Here is a 16697-nt window from a genome sequence, read left to right on the forward strand (position 1 = left end):
TGACTGTGAACTCGTGCTTGTTTTGTGAATCTATCACACTTGCTCCTTCTACCAGCCGGATGGTAGAAATAAAGCATTTTCTCTGAAACTATTCCTTGAGTGTCTGTTGACTCCCATTTCCCTCTCCCGGGCGCAAAGCTCTTCTCACCCGAGGCTTAAAAGGCTATATTTCTTGAGGCTAAAAAGGCTACAGAACCATGAGGAGTAGAATCTTACTTTATTTTTTAGGCAACAGGCCATGCCTGAGCAAGAGAGCCCCTGCTTTGCACACAAATGGTTTCAGGTTAAATCCTGGACGTGCCCAGCTAAGGCTGAGAAACAGCCTAAATAATGCCTTTCGTCAACACTTTGGAAGACGATATCCATCTAACACGTTTACGGTCTTTCTGAGCTGCTTTCCAACATTCTCTCCGCTAGATGAGAATTCCCCCACGTCCCGGATGCATTTAAAGTTTGCTTGCAGGCCTCCTCCTCTTCCGTGTCCCTGCTACACCCCAGCAGAGCCGCGAAATCGTTCCATGACAGAGACGGAACCTTCAGAGCCAACGAAGCACAAAATAGATTTGGAGTTCTCAAACACTCAGGTCACTTAAAGACTCTCTCTGTCTGTTTGTGCTGGGCAGATTAAACTGGCCCCAGAAGCTCACTTTGGGCTCACTGCAGCCTTCTATTAATTCACAAAATGTCATATATCAAACTATATCTTGCAGTAAACGCAGAGCACAGAAATCTTGTGCCTGCCTGTTGCTTTATACATGTCCAGAAGGCAGAACTTCCTTACAAACAAGGTTGGAGTCAAACACGCCGCCAGGCGAAAACACTCCTCTTTACCCAGGGCTTCGGAAATTAAATAATCTATGGCCCGTTATTATGATTATTTTATTGTTATGCTATGTGTTGTGTTTTTATTATTATGCTGCATAAATTACGTTCTTGATGTTGTATGCTGGCCTGGGATCTTTGGATAAACAGAGGTATATAAATTGAATAAATAAATGAAATAATAAAATAATAAATGTGTATCGCCCTAGGGCTAGTAGGAAGCAGGGGGAGGCACTCCATATTGGCAAAGCCTATTTGGTGTTTCGCAACTTTCTGACTAGTTGCAGGACCTTAGCCAGACCTAGCAGAGTAAACGCAGAATCCACGGAAGCAATTGGCGACTTGGCTGCAGACAGGATAGACGAAGCAGGAAACAGGAACTTGTAGTTAGGTGTTTATTATATACAGTGGACTATTTACAGGAACAGAACACGGATCTTTAGCTAGTTCTCTCTGACACGACTCACAACTCCTACACTCACTGACACACAGAACTCTGAACTCCTGAACTACTGAACTCTGAACTAACACATTCCAGTTAGTAGGCTTTTAATTATCACTCCCTTGAGAGAGCTTGACCAATCAGGGAGCTGTCTCCATGCCTCTGTTATCTCCAGGCAGACTTACTCCCTCAGATTGCCTTCTGGCTGTCTGCCAAACCTTAATTGACTCTGTGTGAGTAGCTGCACGTACACAGTTTCCCAACACTCCACACCTCAAGGCTCCAAGGCGAGTATTTTTAATTGAAAGATGTAGGCAAGCTTATTTATTGCCAGAAAAGTAAACTGTATTGGTCTGCTGCAACCAAAGGCTGGCAGCACCTTTATCAAAATGTTGATACAGTTTTAAAACAAATGCACATAAAATTATGTGGCTTGTTAGGCTTGCCTAAGAAGCAGGAGGGCAGGGAATTACAGGTGCTGAAAACAGTAGACTGGAAGGTCTAACATCAACAGGCAAGGCGTTCCAGAGAATAGGAAGTAATAACACCTCGTCTACACGTGTACACCTAAAGTGGGACTACATCACTTTAAACAGTCATGGCTCCCCCTCCGCAAAGAATCCTGGGAGCTGTAGTTTGTTAAAGTGGATGAGAGTCATTAGGAGACCCCACCCTCCACATTCCCCTCAAAGAACTACAATTCCCAGAGTTCCCTGAGAAGATAGGTTGGCTGTTAAAGCACTCCTAACAATTCCCAGCATCCTTAACATACTATAGTCCCCAGGATTTTTTGGTGGGTAGGGGAAGTATTTCGTCCTGAGACTTCTCTCTCAATCTGGATAGCATTCAACAAAACTCCACAAAGCTCTCATGCGTAGATTTATTGAAGATCACAAGGCACATGCGAGAACCTGTGTGTATTGCTCTTCTAGAACTAAGCAGCCAGAAGGTGTCTCTGTCCTGTTGTTGCTCTGGCTCCCCCTACTGTTTGCCTCCCAGCCTTCCTCCCTACCAGTCACCAACGCTACCTTTCAGCCTCTTCCCTCTCCTGCCAGATAATTCCTTCTCTTCTTCCCTCCCCCTAAACTCTGACCATCTCCCACCATTCTGTTCTTCCTTCAGTTCCTCCTCTCACCTTGACCTTCAGCAACCGCAAGCGATCTCCTCCTCCCACCCCTCCAAACGCAACTCCCAATCGTGGTTTATTACAGCTCCACCCCGCGATTAAAAATAAAGATAAAATGAAGCACTAATATGCTAGGTATACAATGAAAAGGTGGATAGTTCTGTTAATTCTGCCTTCTCTAAAGGCCAAACTTTAGAAATGCCTCCGACTGGCCGTTGTTCTCTGTGAGTCGGAGAGGGACACTTTGTCTGAGCATCAGGAGTAACGATGAGAAATTGCACAGACATCTGTTGCTTAACGACATTCGTATGTGGATAGGCAAAAAATATTCCATCAGAGGTTCACCACTGGGCTGGCTAACATAATTCCTAGAGGCTGCATTGCGTATCCAGCTTCTTCCATCTGCACACAGAGTGTGCCTAGTGAGTTGCTTCTACTGCTGTTGACGGTCTCATGATTGGAATCTAAACGAGGCCCCCAAGTCCCAGAAAGGCAGAAATCTGAAGGCTCCCAAATCTCAGTAGCCACTGTGTCGTGCCAGAGCACGACTCCAGCGCTGTGCAAATCTGCATACAATTTCGTTTCCTTTTTCTTTCTTTTTAGCTGCAATAAATCTAAGTTTCTATAGCTTCCTCGTTGTTCTATCTTAAAAAGGTAGGAGAGTGGAGCCCCCTATCACATTGAAATCACTATTCAGAAGCCCCCACATCTTTGCAACAAAGGAAAGTAAGCAGGCCAGCAAACAGGTTACTGTAAGGGGGCCCTTGCTGCTGTCAAAGGGTGCTTGGCTGACATAGGTTAGGGGTGGGGGAACTGTGGCCTTCAATATGTGTTTGGACTACAGCTCCCATCAGCTCCAACCAGCATGGCCAATGGTTAGGGAGGATGGGAAGGGCAGGTCAACATCTGAATGGCCAGAGATTCCCCTTTCCTGGCTTACAATCTTACTGCAACTAACAAGTCCCATCCCATTCACACAACACACAGTTATGATCAATGGTATGTATATTCCATTATTCCATACGAGCAAAGAATGTGGAGCTGGACACAGGAGTTAGCTTTAGAATCGTGTGTGTGTGTGAAACAAGTTCCTAATCCCTAATGTTGAGAACCTATACTTGGAAGTGCAGTAGTTAGGATAGCTACACCACAAACTTTGCATCTGCCTTATGCCAGTTTAAGTATCACGGCTTCAAAGAATGCTGGGAATTGTAGTGTGGCAAGTGGGCTGGCAATCTAGTAAGACTACTATGGAACTACAGTTCCCAAGGTTGACTGGGAAAAGAAAATCACTATTAACTTTGTAGCATGGAGGTAGTCGTGGTGGGACCAGTGGAGGGTGGTGGCACCTAGATCTGGTGGGGTGCCTGGTTGCAGCCAAGGGGGTCGCATGGGTAACCCTTCCCTCCCTGTGGAGGGAGGATGCCTCTAGGAGGGTCCTGCAAGCAGCAAGATGTCCGAGAATATGAACAGAAGAACGTTGGACAGCAGAGAGAGGAACACGGTAGAAACTTGCTTGGAGCCAGATTGTCACAGTTGCTTCTCTTCCATCACTTATGTGAGAACTCGAGTTAGAGGAGAAGCAGTTGAGGAAATCTCAGCACCATCTTTCCTCTCACTGCTTTCCCCTTGAAAATTACCCCCTCCTTCCGCAACTTTGCCACTGCATACCAGAGGTCCAAAATTCTCCCAGACGTATAATTCCAGCCTCAAATTTCAGTCTTGTGCCACTTATATAAGCACAACCTGCCGTAGAGCCAGTGTGGTGGAGTGGTTAAGAGCAGTAGACTCGTAATCTGGTGAACCGGGTTCGCGTCTCTGCTCCTCCGCATGCAACTGCTGGGTGACCTTGGGCCAGTCACATTTCTCTGAAGTATCTCAGCCTCACTCACCTCACATAGTGTTTGTTGTGTGGGAGGAAGAGAAAGGAGATTGTTAGCTGCTTTGAGACTCCTTAAGGGGAGTGAAAGGCAGGATATCAAGTCCAGATTCTTCTTCTTCTTCCATATCGAAAGCAAGGCCGCTTAGGGTGAGCACTAATGGTAATGGTTCTGCACAAAACAGTAATATGCTTAAAAGCAAATTTTAGATCCTATGTCTAAAGGAAGACACCTTGAAATATACTCAGAGTCGCAAAGTGATTTCATGCTCTTTATTCAGCTCATAGTGGTGAGGAGGAATGAATGAATGTCCCCTCAAAGTATCTGCTTTATATACATTATTTACACAATGGGCTGCACATGATTGGCTAATTCCGGAATTCTACTGTAAGCCAATCAGGTTGTGGATTCACTTTTATCTGGAGCATGATTGGGTGGTTCCTGCCAACCAATCATACTGCTGCATTGTTCTAGGACCAATCAGACTGCTGCATTCTGAATCCTATTGTTCTAGGACCAATCAGACTGCTGCCTTTTGGATCCTATTGTTCTAGGACCAATCAGACTGCTGCCTTTTGGATCCTATTGTTCTAGGACCAATCAGACTGCTGCAGTTTGGATCCTATTCAACTCAGTACATAACACACCTGCTGGAGAGAGTTGTATATTAGCACTCCAAGGTTGTTGCTCCAATCATTTTGAACAAATTCACAGTTCTGGCCCGCACAGAGCCCATTGCAGTAGTCAGTGTTGGCCAGTGCCTACTGAGATGGTAGTGCAGAAGACAGGAAGCCCAAACAGTAGGTGCCAGAGCCAATGACAAACAGAGCCCACTAATTCTAATTTTGTCCCCATCCTCCTTCCTGCAGTCCTACCTGGGCAACTTGAGACTAAGGAGGAGGAAGATGATAGGCAGTACCACCCCCGGTCTGGTTGTAAGAAGGCAGGCAGGTAGGGACTAGCTGAGAGTAGACTAAGGTTGGTGGGGCAGTACCCCCTTTGCCCTAATGCACCAGCCTCCGTTGCCTCAGGGATCACCCAGAGACAGGCCTTTCAGGGGACCCCAAGAACATCACAACTGGGTGATAAGAAGGTGTCTGATAATAAAATACCCAGGTCAAAAGTGACTTCACCTATGACCCCAGACTCCATAGAGTTTTGGAGGACAGAGGAGAGGATGGAAACGGCCTTTCTGGAAGCAGAGCAGAAAGAAATATCATAATGGACCAGCCTCTACAGATAGTACTCTAACCTGGAAGTCACTGAGGCAGTGGCTAAATCTCTATGCTCACCAGAACCCTCTGCACCAGGGCAACACCAGATCCTCCAAGTGTCCCTGTTTTCCAGGAACAGTCCCGGATTTAAAGAAGCTGTCCTGGTTTCTGAATTGATCCTGCAATGTCCCACTTTTCCTGAGGACGTCCTTATTTTCATTGGAGAAATGTTGAAGGGTATGGAGTTGTGCAACCCCTTGAGCCAAGGAGATAAGTAACTTTAGAAGACATCTAAAGGCAGCCTTGTATAGGGAAGATTTTTTAATGTTTAATGTTTTAGTATGTTTTTATATGTGCTGGAAGCAGCCCAGAGTGGCTGGGGCAACCCAGTCAGATGGGTGGGGTATAAAGATGATGATGGTGGTGATGATGATGATGGAATAAAGGTAAAGAGACCCCTGACCATTAGGTCCAGTCGTTGCCAACTCTGGGTTTGCAGCGCTCATCTCGCTTTATTGGCCGAGGGAGCCGGCGTACAGCTTCCAGGTCATGTGGCCAGCAAGACTAAGCCGCTTCTGGCAAAACCAGAGCAGTGCCCGGAAGCGCTGTTTACCTTCTCGCCAGAGCGGTACCTATTTATCTACTTGTACTTTGATGTGCTTTCGAACTGCTAGGTTGGCAGGAGCAGGGACTGAGCAACGGGAGCTCACCCAGTCTTGGGGATTTGAACCGCCGACCTTCTGATCAGCAAGCCCTAGGCTCTGTGGTTTAACCCACAGCGCCACCCGCATCACAATGATGGAGTAGGTCATCCCTATTTTCAATGGAGAAATGTTGCAGGGTATGCGACACTGAAGATTAAATTCTTCCACAGCTGAGTGCACACAATATGCCAGGTGTGCTCATACACTAATGTTTTACAGAAAATGTGGATGATGGCAAGGAGGAGAGAGTATGGGGTGGAAGCCCTGCTCCCTCAGCTGCCATGGCTCACAGGGATGGGGGGTAGAGGTGGGGAGATAAAAACTGCAGGTTCGAGACTGAATAAAAATACTGGACTGGATCTGCAGCTTCTTCCTGCCTCTGTCTCTTGGCTCTGCCTCTGTGAGCTCCACTCACCAACTTTTGCTCACACCTGCTGAGCGATCTCTCATTCTCCAGGACAGAAAGATGTGCACTAACTCTTTACCTGGTAAAGATAATGAAAATTGACTGTATCTATGTATACACCTGGTTATTGCTACAGAAAAGTGAAGTTTAGTTGTTAATTTAAAATTTTAAGTTTAGTTAAGTGGTAGTTTATTTAATGAACAAAAATAATGCCCTTTATGACTATGAGTTTGTATTCAAAAGTTGTTTGCCTTTAAAAACCTCTCTGGGTGCATATCCGATTGAAATGTGCTACACATGTCTATGTATTCTTCCGCAATTCTCAGTTCACCTGTGGGTATTTGAAGCACCATCATCTATCATTTTTGTATTTGTGCATTAAAAGACTAGGCTGCCACACTACGCAGGAAACACGAACAAGAGATTAAATCCCATCTGCTACCACCAATTCTTTTTTAAAAAGGGGGAGGGGATCTGCCATGGATTTGTTAGAAAACAAGACTTTAAAAAGAAACCCACTTTGGATAAATCTTAGTATACTTCCTCAGTTTACTGGCGTCTCTCTGAACCAGCTGGCATTAATTAATATACTATTCCATATTTGCTTATTAATAAAGATTACAGTGGTACCTCGGGTTAAGAACTTAATTCGTTCTGGAGGTCCATTCTTAACCTGAAACTGTTCTTAACTTGAGGTACCACTTTAGCTAATGGGGCCTCCCGCTGCTGCTGCGTGATTTCTGTTCTCATCCTGAAGCAAAGTTCTTAACCCAAGGTACTTTTTCTGGGTTAGCTGAGTCTGTAACCTGAAGCGTCAGTAACCTGAAACGTCTGTAACCTGAGGTACCACTTTACAGTGCTTTGTGAACACCAGCAATTTTGCACGAATTAAAGAATATATGATGAGCTTTTAATGAATACATGTACAGTGGTACCTCGGGTTACAGACGCTTCAGGTTACAGACCCTTCAGGTTACAAACTCCACTAACCCAGAAATAGTACCTCGAGTTAAGAACTTTACTTCAGGATGAGAACAGAAATCACATGGCGGAGGCGCAGCGGCAGCAGGAGGCCCCATTAGCTAAAGTGGTGCTTCAGGTTAAGAACAGTTTCAAGTTAAGAACGGACCTCCAGAACGAATTAAGTTCTTAACCCGAGGTACCACTGTAATCTTTATTAATAAGCAAATATGGAATAGTATATTAATTAATGCCAGCTGGTTCAGAGAGACGCCAGTAAACTGAGGAAGTATACTAAGATTTATCACTGTGTACCACTGTACACAGTTACGTTTAAGAATGCTGGAGAAGGGGTTGGGGGTCCAAGGCTTTGGAGGAACTTTAACCATGGGCAGGTTTGTGGAGGGGTGCAGGTGAGATTTCACCAGTACCATTGATGCCCCAGGCAGGAATACAATTTGCATGGACCAGTGGTTTACTCAGCACCTCTCTCTTTTTAGAATATTTTATTGATTTTATAATAAAATGGCATTGATCAACTTCCAACAAAACCTGCTGAGCATTACATGCATAAATTAGAAAGAAAATATAGAAGAGACATTGTCAAAACTGAATCTACCCCTCTTTTTCTGAGCAGTAGAACTGCCCACAGCTGCCATCACATGCAAAGTTATCTCACCTCATCTAGACCACAACCCTACATGGACTTATGGTGTCTATATTTGCAATATGAGGGCTTTTCCAGACTGGTGATTTTTGTGGGTGTGCTGTGCAGCAAAAATAATGCACGAGTGCTAGATTTATGCAGGAGCGTCTGCAAATCATTCCATTTTATTAGTTGTTCTGTGATACTGCTGCAGTGTTACTGGGGGTCTGGAGAGGCAACAACAGCAGGACAAAAAAAAAAAAGCAACCCCAGAATATGTACGCTCTGAAAAGTTACAGGATTTCAGGAGGAAATTATAGGACACGCCCTGATTGGAAATAAAGCCACACGCCTGCCCCAAGACTTTTGCAGGTTCCAGCGTTATTGAAAGCAGAATCATGTATAACCACCCTGACAAATCATCCTGAATCCACAATGAAAAGCACCTTGCTCGGTTGATTACAGTGTGGTGCTGATAATGTCAAGGTTGCAGATTTGATCTCTGTAAGGGGCAGCAGCCCAGTTTATTGTGCCCCCTCACTTTTGCCCCCCTTCTCGAGGCTCTGTGATGAAACCTCTTTTCCTTCTGCAAGGGCGATACATTGCCTGCTTCCAGGGCATAGCTGTCAAGCGTCCCTTATTTGGTGGGACAGTCCCTTATCCCAGTGCCATGTCCCGCTGCTGTCCCTTATTGATGATGTCCCTTAAATTTCCCGGGTTTCAAAGGAAGCAGCTCCTCTCCTTCCCTCCCTGCTGGCCTGGGAAGAGGGAGGCTCCAACTGTGTTGCTTGGCTGCGTTGTTCACCCAATAAGGAGTCTAAGAATAACCGGGGGGATGGAGCTTGCTTGCCTTGTGCCCGGCCGCGTTGCCTGGGGACTCGCCTTTGCTCAGCACTTCCCAGCGGAGAGGTGGCAGTGGTTTTCCTTGCTGCATCCCCTTTGCCAGGTTGCTGCGCTATGGGAACCACCGTTTCAGGCTTCGTTTGGCTGCTGGCTGGGCTTTCTGCCTTTGGCTTGGAGGGGCTCAGAAGTCGAACATAGCTGTGCTGGGAAAATCCCTTATTTTGGCTGCTGATCCCTTATTTTCGAGGCTGCTGGTCCCTTATTTTCAAATCTGTAAGTTGACAGCTATGTTCCAGAGGCCTCTGAATGTGAGGTGGGCATGGAATGGAGAGAATCGCCTACGTGGAGGACAGGGAAGGGTGCTTTGAGTGTGGAGAAACTGGCCTACTGTACAGGGGCAACATTTGCTTGTTTGTTGCTCCACCCACTTTTGTCTCTGGCCCCACCCACCACCGGCCCATGGCCCTCAGAAGGCTATCCAGAAGGGAATGTGGCCCCCAGACTACAAAAAACACCCCCCTGCCTGGACTAGGAGAAGAAGCAGCGTGGAGAAGCTGAAGAAAAGGGAAGAAGGAAAGAGATTGTAGAGCAGAAAGGAGAGTGGAGGCTCTGAGAGACTGAAAAGTCCTGTGACAGAAACTGTTATTAAACTGGCAACAGTTAACCGACATTATTCATTTAGTCATCAAACCTCCAGTTGCCAGGGAACTAGAAGGAGTTTCAAGTTGGGTCATTGCAAAGTGTTGTTTAATTTTCCCATTAATTGTTATATAACTGTTCCTGAACTGGCTTGCAGCTTTTAACTTTTACAAGGTAAAGAAGTGCTGTTTTATTAGACTCCCGAGCGACTGGAGGGGTAGATTGCTAATTTATCCTTTCATGGATTCCCCTACACACCTGTCGGTTGTAGCCCTGAATCCCCAAAGGTCCAATTCTCCCCTCAAAACAATGTCTATTTCCCACGGGGTCGCCTAACTCTTACAACCATACCCTCAACAATATATCCAACATGGCAGGTTGTAGGTCAGCACCCTTGGCCCCAAATTTCTAGTGCCTGATTTTGACTGAAAAGTAATTTCCCTGCATTTTCAGCTCTGAACTTTAACCTTTGCTTGGACAGTTGGTTATTCCGTACCTGTGGCCATTTCTGTGCCGACAAAATATTCAAGATGCCAACTTTTGTTCTGATGGAAAGAGTAGTCCAAAAGTAATCTTAAAAAGAGGTTTGGGTTTTTTGGAATGCTGCTACTATCACCACTGAGAATGCACTCTTTCTATCACACTCAACATCTACCTATTTCTATTGCTTTTGAATGGTGTTTCATATGTTGTACACCAGTATCTTTAATGATATGGCAGTATATTAAATGCTTCTATAAATGAACAAACTTACTCCACGGGCCAATGGGAAGGCAAGTTGCAGTCCAGCAACTTCCCAAATGCAACAGGTTGGGAAAGGCAGGGAGATTCAGCCATGTGTGAAATCTCTGCCTCTCTTACACACATTAAATATATATATGAGAGAAGTACTCAACATCATTTTTAAAGTCTGTCCAATACTGCTCTTCTCCCTCTTTCATTACACTGGGCCTTACGCTGCTGCTTTTCAGGGAGGCAGGTATAAACCCTATACCATTAAAACACATTTTCCCCATCAAAGAATTCTGGACCCCGTAATTAGTTAAGGATTGGTGAGAATTTTAACTCTCTGCCAATAATTCTTTGAGGGGGGGGAAGTGTTTTGAATCTGGTTTAAAAGGTGTAGCGCGTACACAGCTTCTGGGCCATCCAATGAAGCTGAATTTTAGGAGATTTAGGACCGACAAGAGAAGTACTTTGTCATACACTGCATAATTTTCCAAGGGAGGCAGTGATAGCTTGAAAAGGAAATTGGACAAAGTCATGGAGAACAAGGGATGCGGGTGGCGCTGTGGGTTAAACCATAGAGCCTAGGACTTGCCAATCAGAAGGTCGGCGGTTCGAATCCCCGCGATGGGGTGAGCTCCTGTTGCTCGGTCCCTGCTCCTGCCAACCTAGCAGTTCGAAAGCATGTCAAAGTGCAAATAGATACCTTCCGGCAGGAAGGTAAATGGCGTTTCCGTGCGCTGCTCTGGTTCGCCAGAAGCGGCTTAGTCCTGCTGGCCACATGACCCGGAAGCTGTACGCCAGCTCCCTCGGCCAATAAAGCGAGATGAGCACCGCAACCCCAGAGTCGTCCGCGACTGGACCTAACGGTCAGGGGTCCCTTTACCTTTACTATGGAGAACAAGGCTATCACTGGAAGGGTCGTAGCTCAAGGGTATGGCATCCACCTTGCATGCAGAAGGTCCCGGGTTCAATTCTCGGCTTCTCTAGGTAGAGCTGGGAGAGACTCCCTGCCTGAAACTCTGGAGAGAAGCTGCCAGTCTGTGTGGAGAACACTGAGCTTGATGGACTAGTGATCTGACAGCTTCCTATGTTCCTGCACATCAATGTCAGAAGCAAATCAAAACTTTCTTCACGGGCCTTACTTGTCTCTGTGCTCCTTCAGTTTTGAAAAACATTTGGTCACAAGCTTTGCAAGATATTTCGGGTTTTGTTTTTTGTTTTTTTGAGAGAGACTTCTTGCAAAACAAATCAAAAACCTATCTTTTTAGAGAACAGAACTATCCGAAATGCTTTTTGTGGGGAACAGCTTTTTGGCACACCAGAAAGGCAATCATCTCATTTTATAATTATCAACAACGCCCAAGAGTTCTCAGTATATCAACAGGACACATGTATATTTATAAACCGAATAGAGGTGTTTATTAGGGGACTCTTTTATTTTGTTGTTTAAAAAAAAGGAGGAGAAAGAGGAGAAGGCTTATTCAGGAAGAAAAGCACACACAAGTTGCCAAGCAACATGGACAAACTATTTATAAAACTCCACTCCACTTTTTTTAATTAAAAAAAGATGAGGCTAAAATTTCCAGGCATGTGTGGGCTTTGAAGAGAGATGACAAGTGCTCCTTAATTACTATTCCAAGGTGAAAATGAAAAAAAAAACATATAGCAGCAGTAAGAAGTAAGAGAAAAGGATTGTGCTGACATACCGGAATGCCTTCAGTTTCCAGAATGAGGCTGGGAACATGTCGGGCAGAGAGTGCGACACGGATCGCTTCCCTGATGCGTTTCACCAGATCCGGGCTGAACTCCTGGTTAGTGGCCATCTTTAGGAAAAGGATCACCCTTTCTTCGCCGTCTTTGTTGTACTGAGGGACGCAGAGGCTGTCCGAAACCTCCTCAAAAGCTTCCACTGAAGAGACAAAGGAAATGTTGGCTTAGACTTATTCGTGCCCCCACCCCCAAGGCAGGGAACAGTAAACATGTGCCCATTATCAAGCCAGGCCATGGTGGCTTGCAGGGGCAGCTGGCACTCCATAAGCCTGGTAGGGCAGAAGGCAGGGAGCCCAATGGCGCCAGAGTCAATGGCAGGCACAGCCAGCTTGGTCTAGTTTTGTCCCCATTTTCCTCCGTACAGAGGAAATGGATGGTCTCAGCACTCTTAACTAACTGCAGTTCCCAGGATTCTTTGGGGGAAGAAGCCCTGACTGTTTTAAGCGGGATAGTGTAGCCTTTTAGGCCTTTCTCATGGGTGGAAGAGCATTGCACCTGAGGAGGGAAGAAGGAGTCAACAGACACCGAAGGGTTAAACCAGAGAAAGAGCTATTTATTCTGCCTTCCGGGTAGCAGAAGGAGCTAGCGTGATAACTCACAAGCAAGCACAAGTTTTACAGCCATTGCACCCAGCATATATTCCCTCCAGTTCCCTTTGCCCACCCCTTCTCCCCCTCCTCAAGAGGAGAAGAGAAGACTCCCTGGAAAAGACCCTGATGTTGGGAAAGACTGAGGGCACAAGGAGAAGGGGACGACAGAGGACGAGATGGTTGGACAGTGTTCTCGAAGCTACCAGCATGAGTTTGACCAAACTGCGGGAGGCAGTGGGAGACAGGAGGGCCTGGCGTGCTCTGGTCCATGGGGTCACAAAGAGTCGGACACGACTAAACAAGAAGGGCAGAAGCAGGGAGACTAACAGCAGGTGGCGCCAGAGGCAATGGCAGGCAGAGGCAACTAGTTCTAGATTTGTCCCCACCTTCCTTCTCCTCCCTGCTGAGTTCTCCAAAGACAACACTGAGCCCAAGGAGGAGGCAGCTGTCAGGCAGTGCCAGCCCTCTGAACTGAATGTAGCTAAGAAAGCAGGCAGTTGGGGGCGCTGAGAGCAGACTAGCCTAGTGGGGCAGTGCCCTGTTCACTGTAATGGAGCAAGCCTCCTTTGATGTTCTTAAGAGCCTCTTTTGGGAGTGTCAACTAAAGGGACAACATAAGGCTATTTAATTTTGGACCTTAAAACCACGAGCATTTGGACCAGATTTTTCCTATTCCTGTCTGCCAGGCTCTCTGAGCAACAGTCAGGTTGGTTTCCTGAAGCAGAACAAATGAAGAACTAGTTTTATCGAACGGTAATTTGTTGTGGTGTTTAATCTTCATTTTATCTTTCAGTGTGACCTCAACGTATTTCTATGTTGTTGCTGTGACCTGCCCTGGGATCATTTTATAAAGAAGGGCAGGGCGTAAACTTCACAATAAATTACTAAGCCTCTCTCGTCTACCAAAAACACGAGTTTTCCTTAAGCAATTTTTCAAATTATCCTGTGCAGCACAGTGGCTTTCAAACCCAAGTTCCAGGAGACCTTGGGGAAGTATCTCAGGTGTTCCTTCGTGAGATAATCTACAATGGCATCTCCAGGTAAAAGGCTTAGGTAGCAAATGATGAGAAAGAGTGTCTGTCTAAGATATTAAAGAGCCTTCCCCAACCTGGCTGGGGCTGAGAGTTGAGAGCCTGCCTTAGATGCCAAAGCAACTTGCTTGGCATTGGACTGGGTACTATGCAACTTGACTTGGGGGAGGAGGGATTTGCTGTTTTGCCTCGGGCAGCAGTATGCCATGGGCCAGCCCTGCATCAAAGGAAAGGTTGTGCCACCTGACGAAGACCACAGGATGATGAAACAGAGGAGAGGGGGAGAAAAGAGTAGGGGGAGTTTCTGAAATTTCCTGGCCCAGCCTCAGAAACGTCAGCCAGCCAGCAGAGCCAGACTGACACTGTGTCCCCGTATTCCCAGCCAACAAGTGCACAGCATGCCATTCTGCTATCTGCCACAAAGCATCCCTCGCATATGGTCACGCCAAAGTGATGGGCATACCTGCAGCCAAGCATGACAATGCCTCCTGTCTTGGGGTTGATCTTGCAATAGTCGCTGTGAGCCCAGACACCTGTCCAGAAAAACCCACATGGAGGGCAACCAGGTCAATTATCAACAATCCAGGCCCGGATGGCACACAAATCTGTTTTCACATTCACAAGAACAGTGGAAATTGATGGAACAGATTTTTTTAAAACCCACAATACAGTACAGTAGTAAGGTAAAGGTAAAGGTACCCCTGCCCGTACGAGCCAGTCGTGTCTGACTCTAGGGTTGTGCGCCCATCTCACTTAAGAGGCCGGGGGCCAGTGCTGTCCGGAGACACTTCTGGGTCACATGGCCAGCATGACGAAGCTGCTCTGGCGAGCCAGCGCAGCACACGGAAACGCCGTTTACCTTCCCGCTATAAAGCGGTACCTATTTATCTACTTGCACTTAGGGGTGCTTTCGAACTGCTAGGTGGGTACCTCGGGTTAATAACTTAATTCGTTCCTCGGGTTAATAGCTTAATTCGTTCTGGAGGTCCGTTCTTAACCTGAAACTGTTCTTCACTTGAGGTACCGCTTTAGCTAATGGGGCCTCCTGCTCCTGGTGCGAGTTCTGTTCTCATCCTGAAACAAAGTTCTTAGCCCGAGGGTTAGCGGAGTCTGTAACCTGAAGTGTCTGTAACCTGAAGTGTCTGTAACCTGAGGTACCACTGTACAATGTTTTGGGTATAGGGTAGGTATAGGGCAGTATATAAAATCAATTTTGAAACTGTTTACAAGAACACAGAAAACTAGAAGAGTTGTAGGGGAATTCAGGGATTCAAGTCACTCTCCTTTTAACTTATTATGTTTACTGAATAACCCAGTGGTTCTCAAACCATTTTCTCTGGACCACACTTTCAGAATAAATATTTGCTCAGGCCACACTGAATTTTTTATTGATAAGAATACATACATTGAACACAAAAAGAAGCAACTCCTAGCAGTGCTTGATTTATAACATAGAACACAGCTACTTTGTAATATGATCATGGGACATCCAGAAAGTAAAAAACAATTCAGCTGCATAAGAACACGTCATTCCCAAAATATAATTATAAACGAGCCTCTTACATATGTACCTTAAGTCTGTATACAACCTCAATGAGAGGCGAGAGCTTGCTTTTGCCAGGTAATCTCTTTAGTTTTAGGTCTAATTTAAGACAGAAAAACTCTCATCTCGTCATCAACACAAATAAGCCTTTGTATTTTCCGATCTTTCACATCTGTCAAGAGCTGAAATTCCTGCCACACCCTTTGAGAACCACTGGGTTTCAGACCAGGGGTAAGGAACCTTTGGCCCTCCATACGTTCATGAAATCGTAAGAGTTGGGGGAGATAGCAGGCCTGGGGGAGCCATCTCAAGTGCTCTCCCAGGCCACCCACCATCGAACAGGACCCAGGGGTGTGGTATCGCACCAGGGAGCCCCAAAACCGGACGCCTGAAGGGACAGAAAGTCCACCCCAACTCCTGGAACAAACAAGCAGACAGACGAAGAGGTCTGTCAAACCCGGGTCTAGGGAGGCTGCTGCCACAGACTGAACCCCCACCTCACCCCCTGTCCAAATTCAACCGTTCTGCAATTCGTGCTGCCTTGTTTTATTTTGCTTAGTTCAGTTCGGTCCTTCTCTTCTATTGTAAAAAAATATATATTTGAGGGGTTTGCTTTGATGGGTGAGCGCAAAGGAGGATGAAAATGGGGGCGCCCATGGAGGAGCGCTGTCCCAAGAGGGTTTTCCCCAAGGACCTATATCTTTATTTAGTTTTTTTCCCTTGGAATGGTTGGAAGCAACCCCCTTCTTCTTCTTCTAACTGTATCTCCCCCGTTTCTTTCTGATCTCCTTTCACTGTCTATTGGGGTGACCTCCCCCTCCCCTTATTTTTACCTCTGCCCCCATCACCCCCAGTGCCTGAACGCCCCCCCCACTCGCCGCCACCCCCAGGGCCCCCACCACACCGGGGAAACAAGAGAAAGCCAGGCTGGTTGTGTTGCGAAATAAATCAAAACTCCAAGCCAGGGAAAAACACACTGCAACTGGCTGAAAAAATACCTTCAAAGTATTGTCACTAATATATAATATATAATATATAATATATAATATATAATAATATATAATATATATAATATATAATATAATATATAATATATAATATATAATATATAATATATACATCATACTAGTATATACGTACTAATAAATAATATGTAATATGTAATATATAATAATGATATATTAGACGTGCGCTATATAATAAACAGGCAGAGGGCGCTCCGTTCTCGCGGACGCCAATTCCATCTCGCTCACGATTTCCAGCGCCTGGGACTCGGAGGCACGTGGCCTCTGGCGGCGGGCGGGGAGCGAGCTCGCCGTGTGCACAGAGGAGCGCCACTCTTCACTTTCGCG

At 46.0% G+C, this 16697-nt stretch overlaps 1 protein-coding gene across 1 annotated transcript in view; it reads right to left on the reverse strand.

Annotated features, from left to right (window-relative positions):
- LOC310751402 (acetoacetyl-CoA synthetase-like) overlaps positions 1-16697 on the reverse strand; it is a 37754-nt gene extending 21057 nt beyond the window's left edge. Inside the window, exons 1-3 of the mRNA XM_083590750.1 lie at positions 16551-16697; positions 14266-14335; positions 12118-12320 (exon numbers count right to left, since the gene is read on the reverse strand). Coding sequence (XP_083446876.1) covers positions 12118-12320; positions 14266-14335; positions 16551-16589 — 312 coding nt within the window. The 5' untranslated portion in view covers positions 16590-16697. The remainder of the gene's footprint in view (positions 1-12117; positions 12321-14265; positions 14336-16550) is intronic.

This window comes from Podarcis filfolensis (genome assembly GCF_964270895.1).
Source record: "Podarcis filfolensis genome assembly, chromosome: 16".
NCBI lineage: Eukaryota > Metazoa > Chordata > Lepidosauria > Squamata > Lacertidae > Podarcis > Podarcis filfolensis.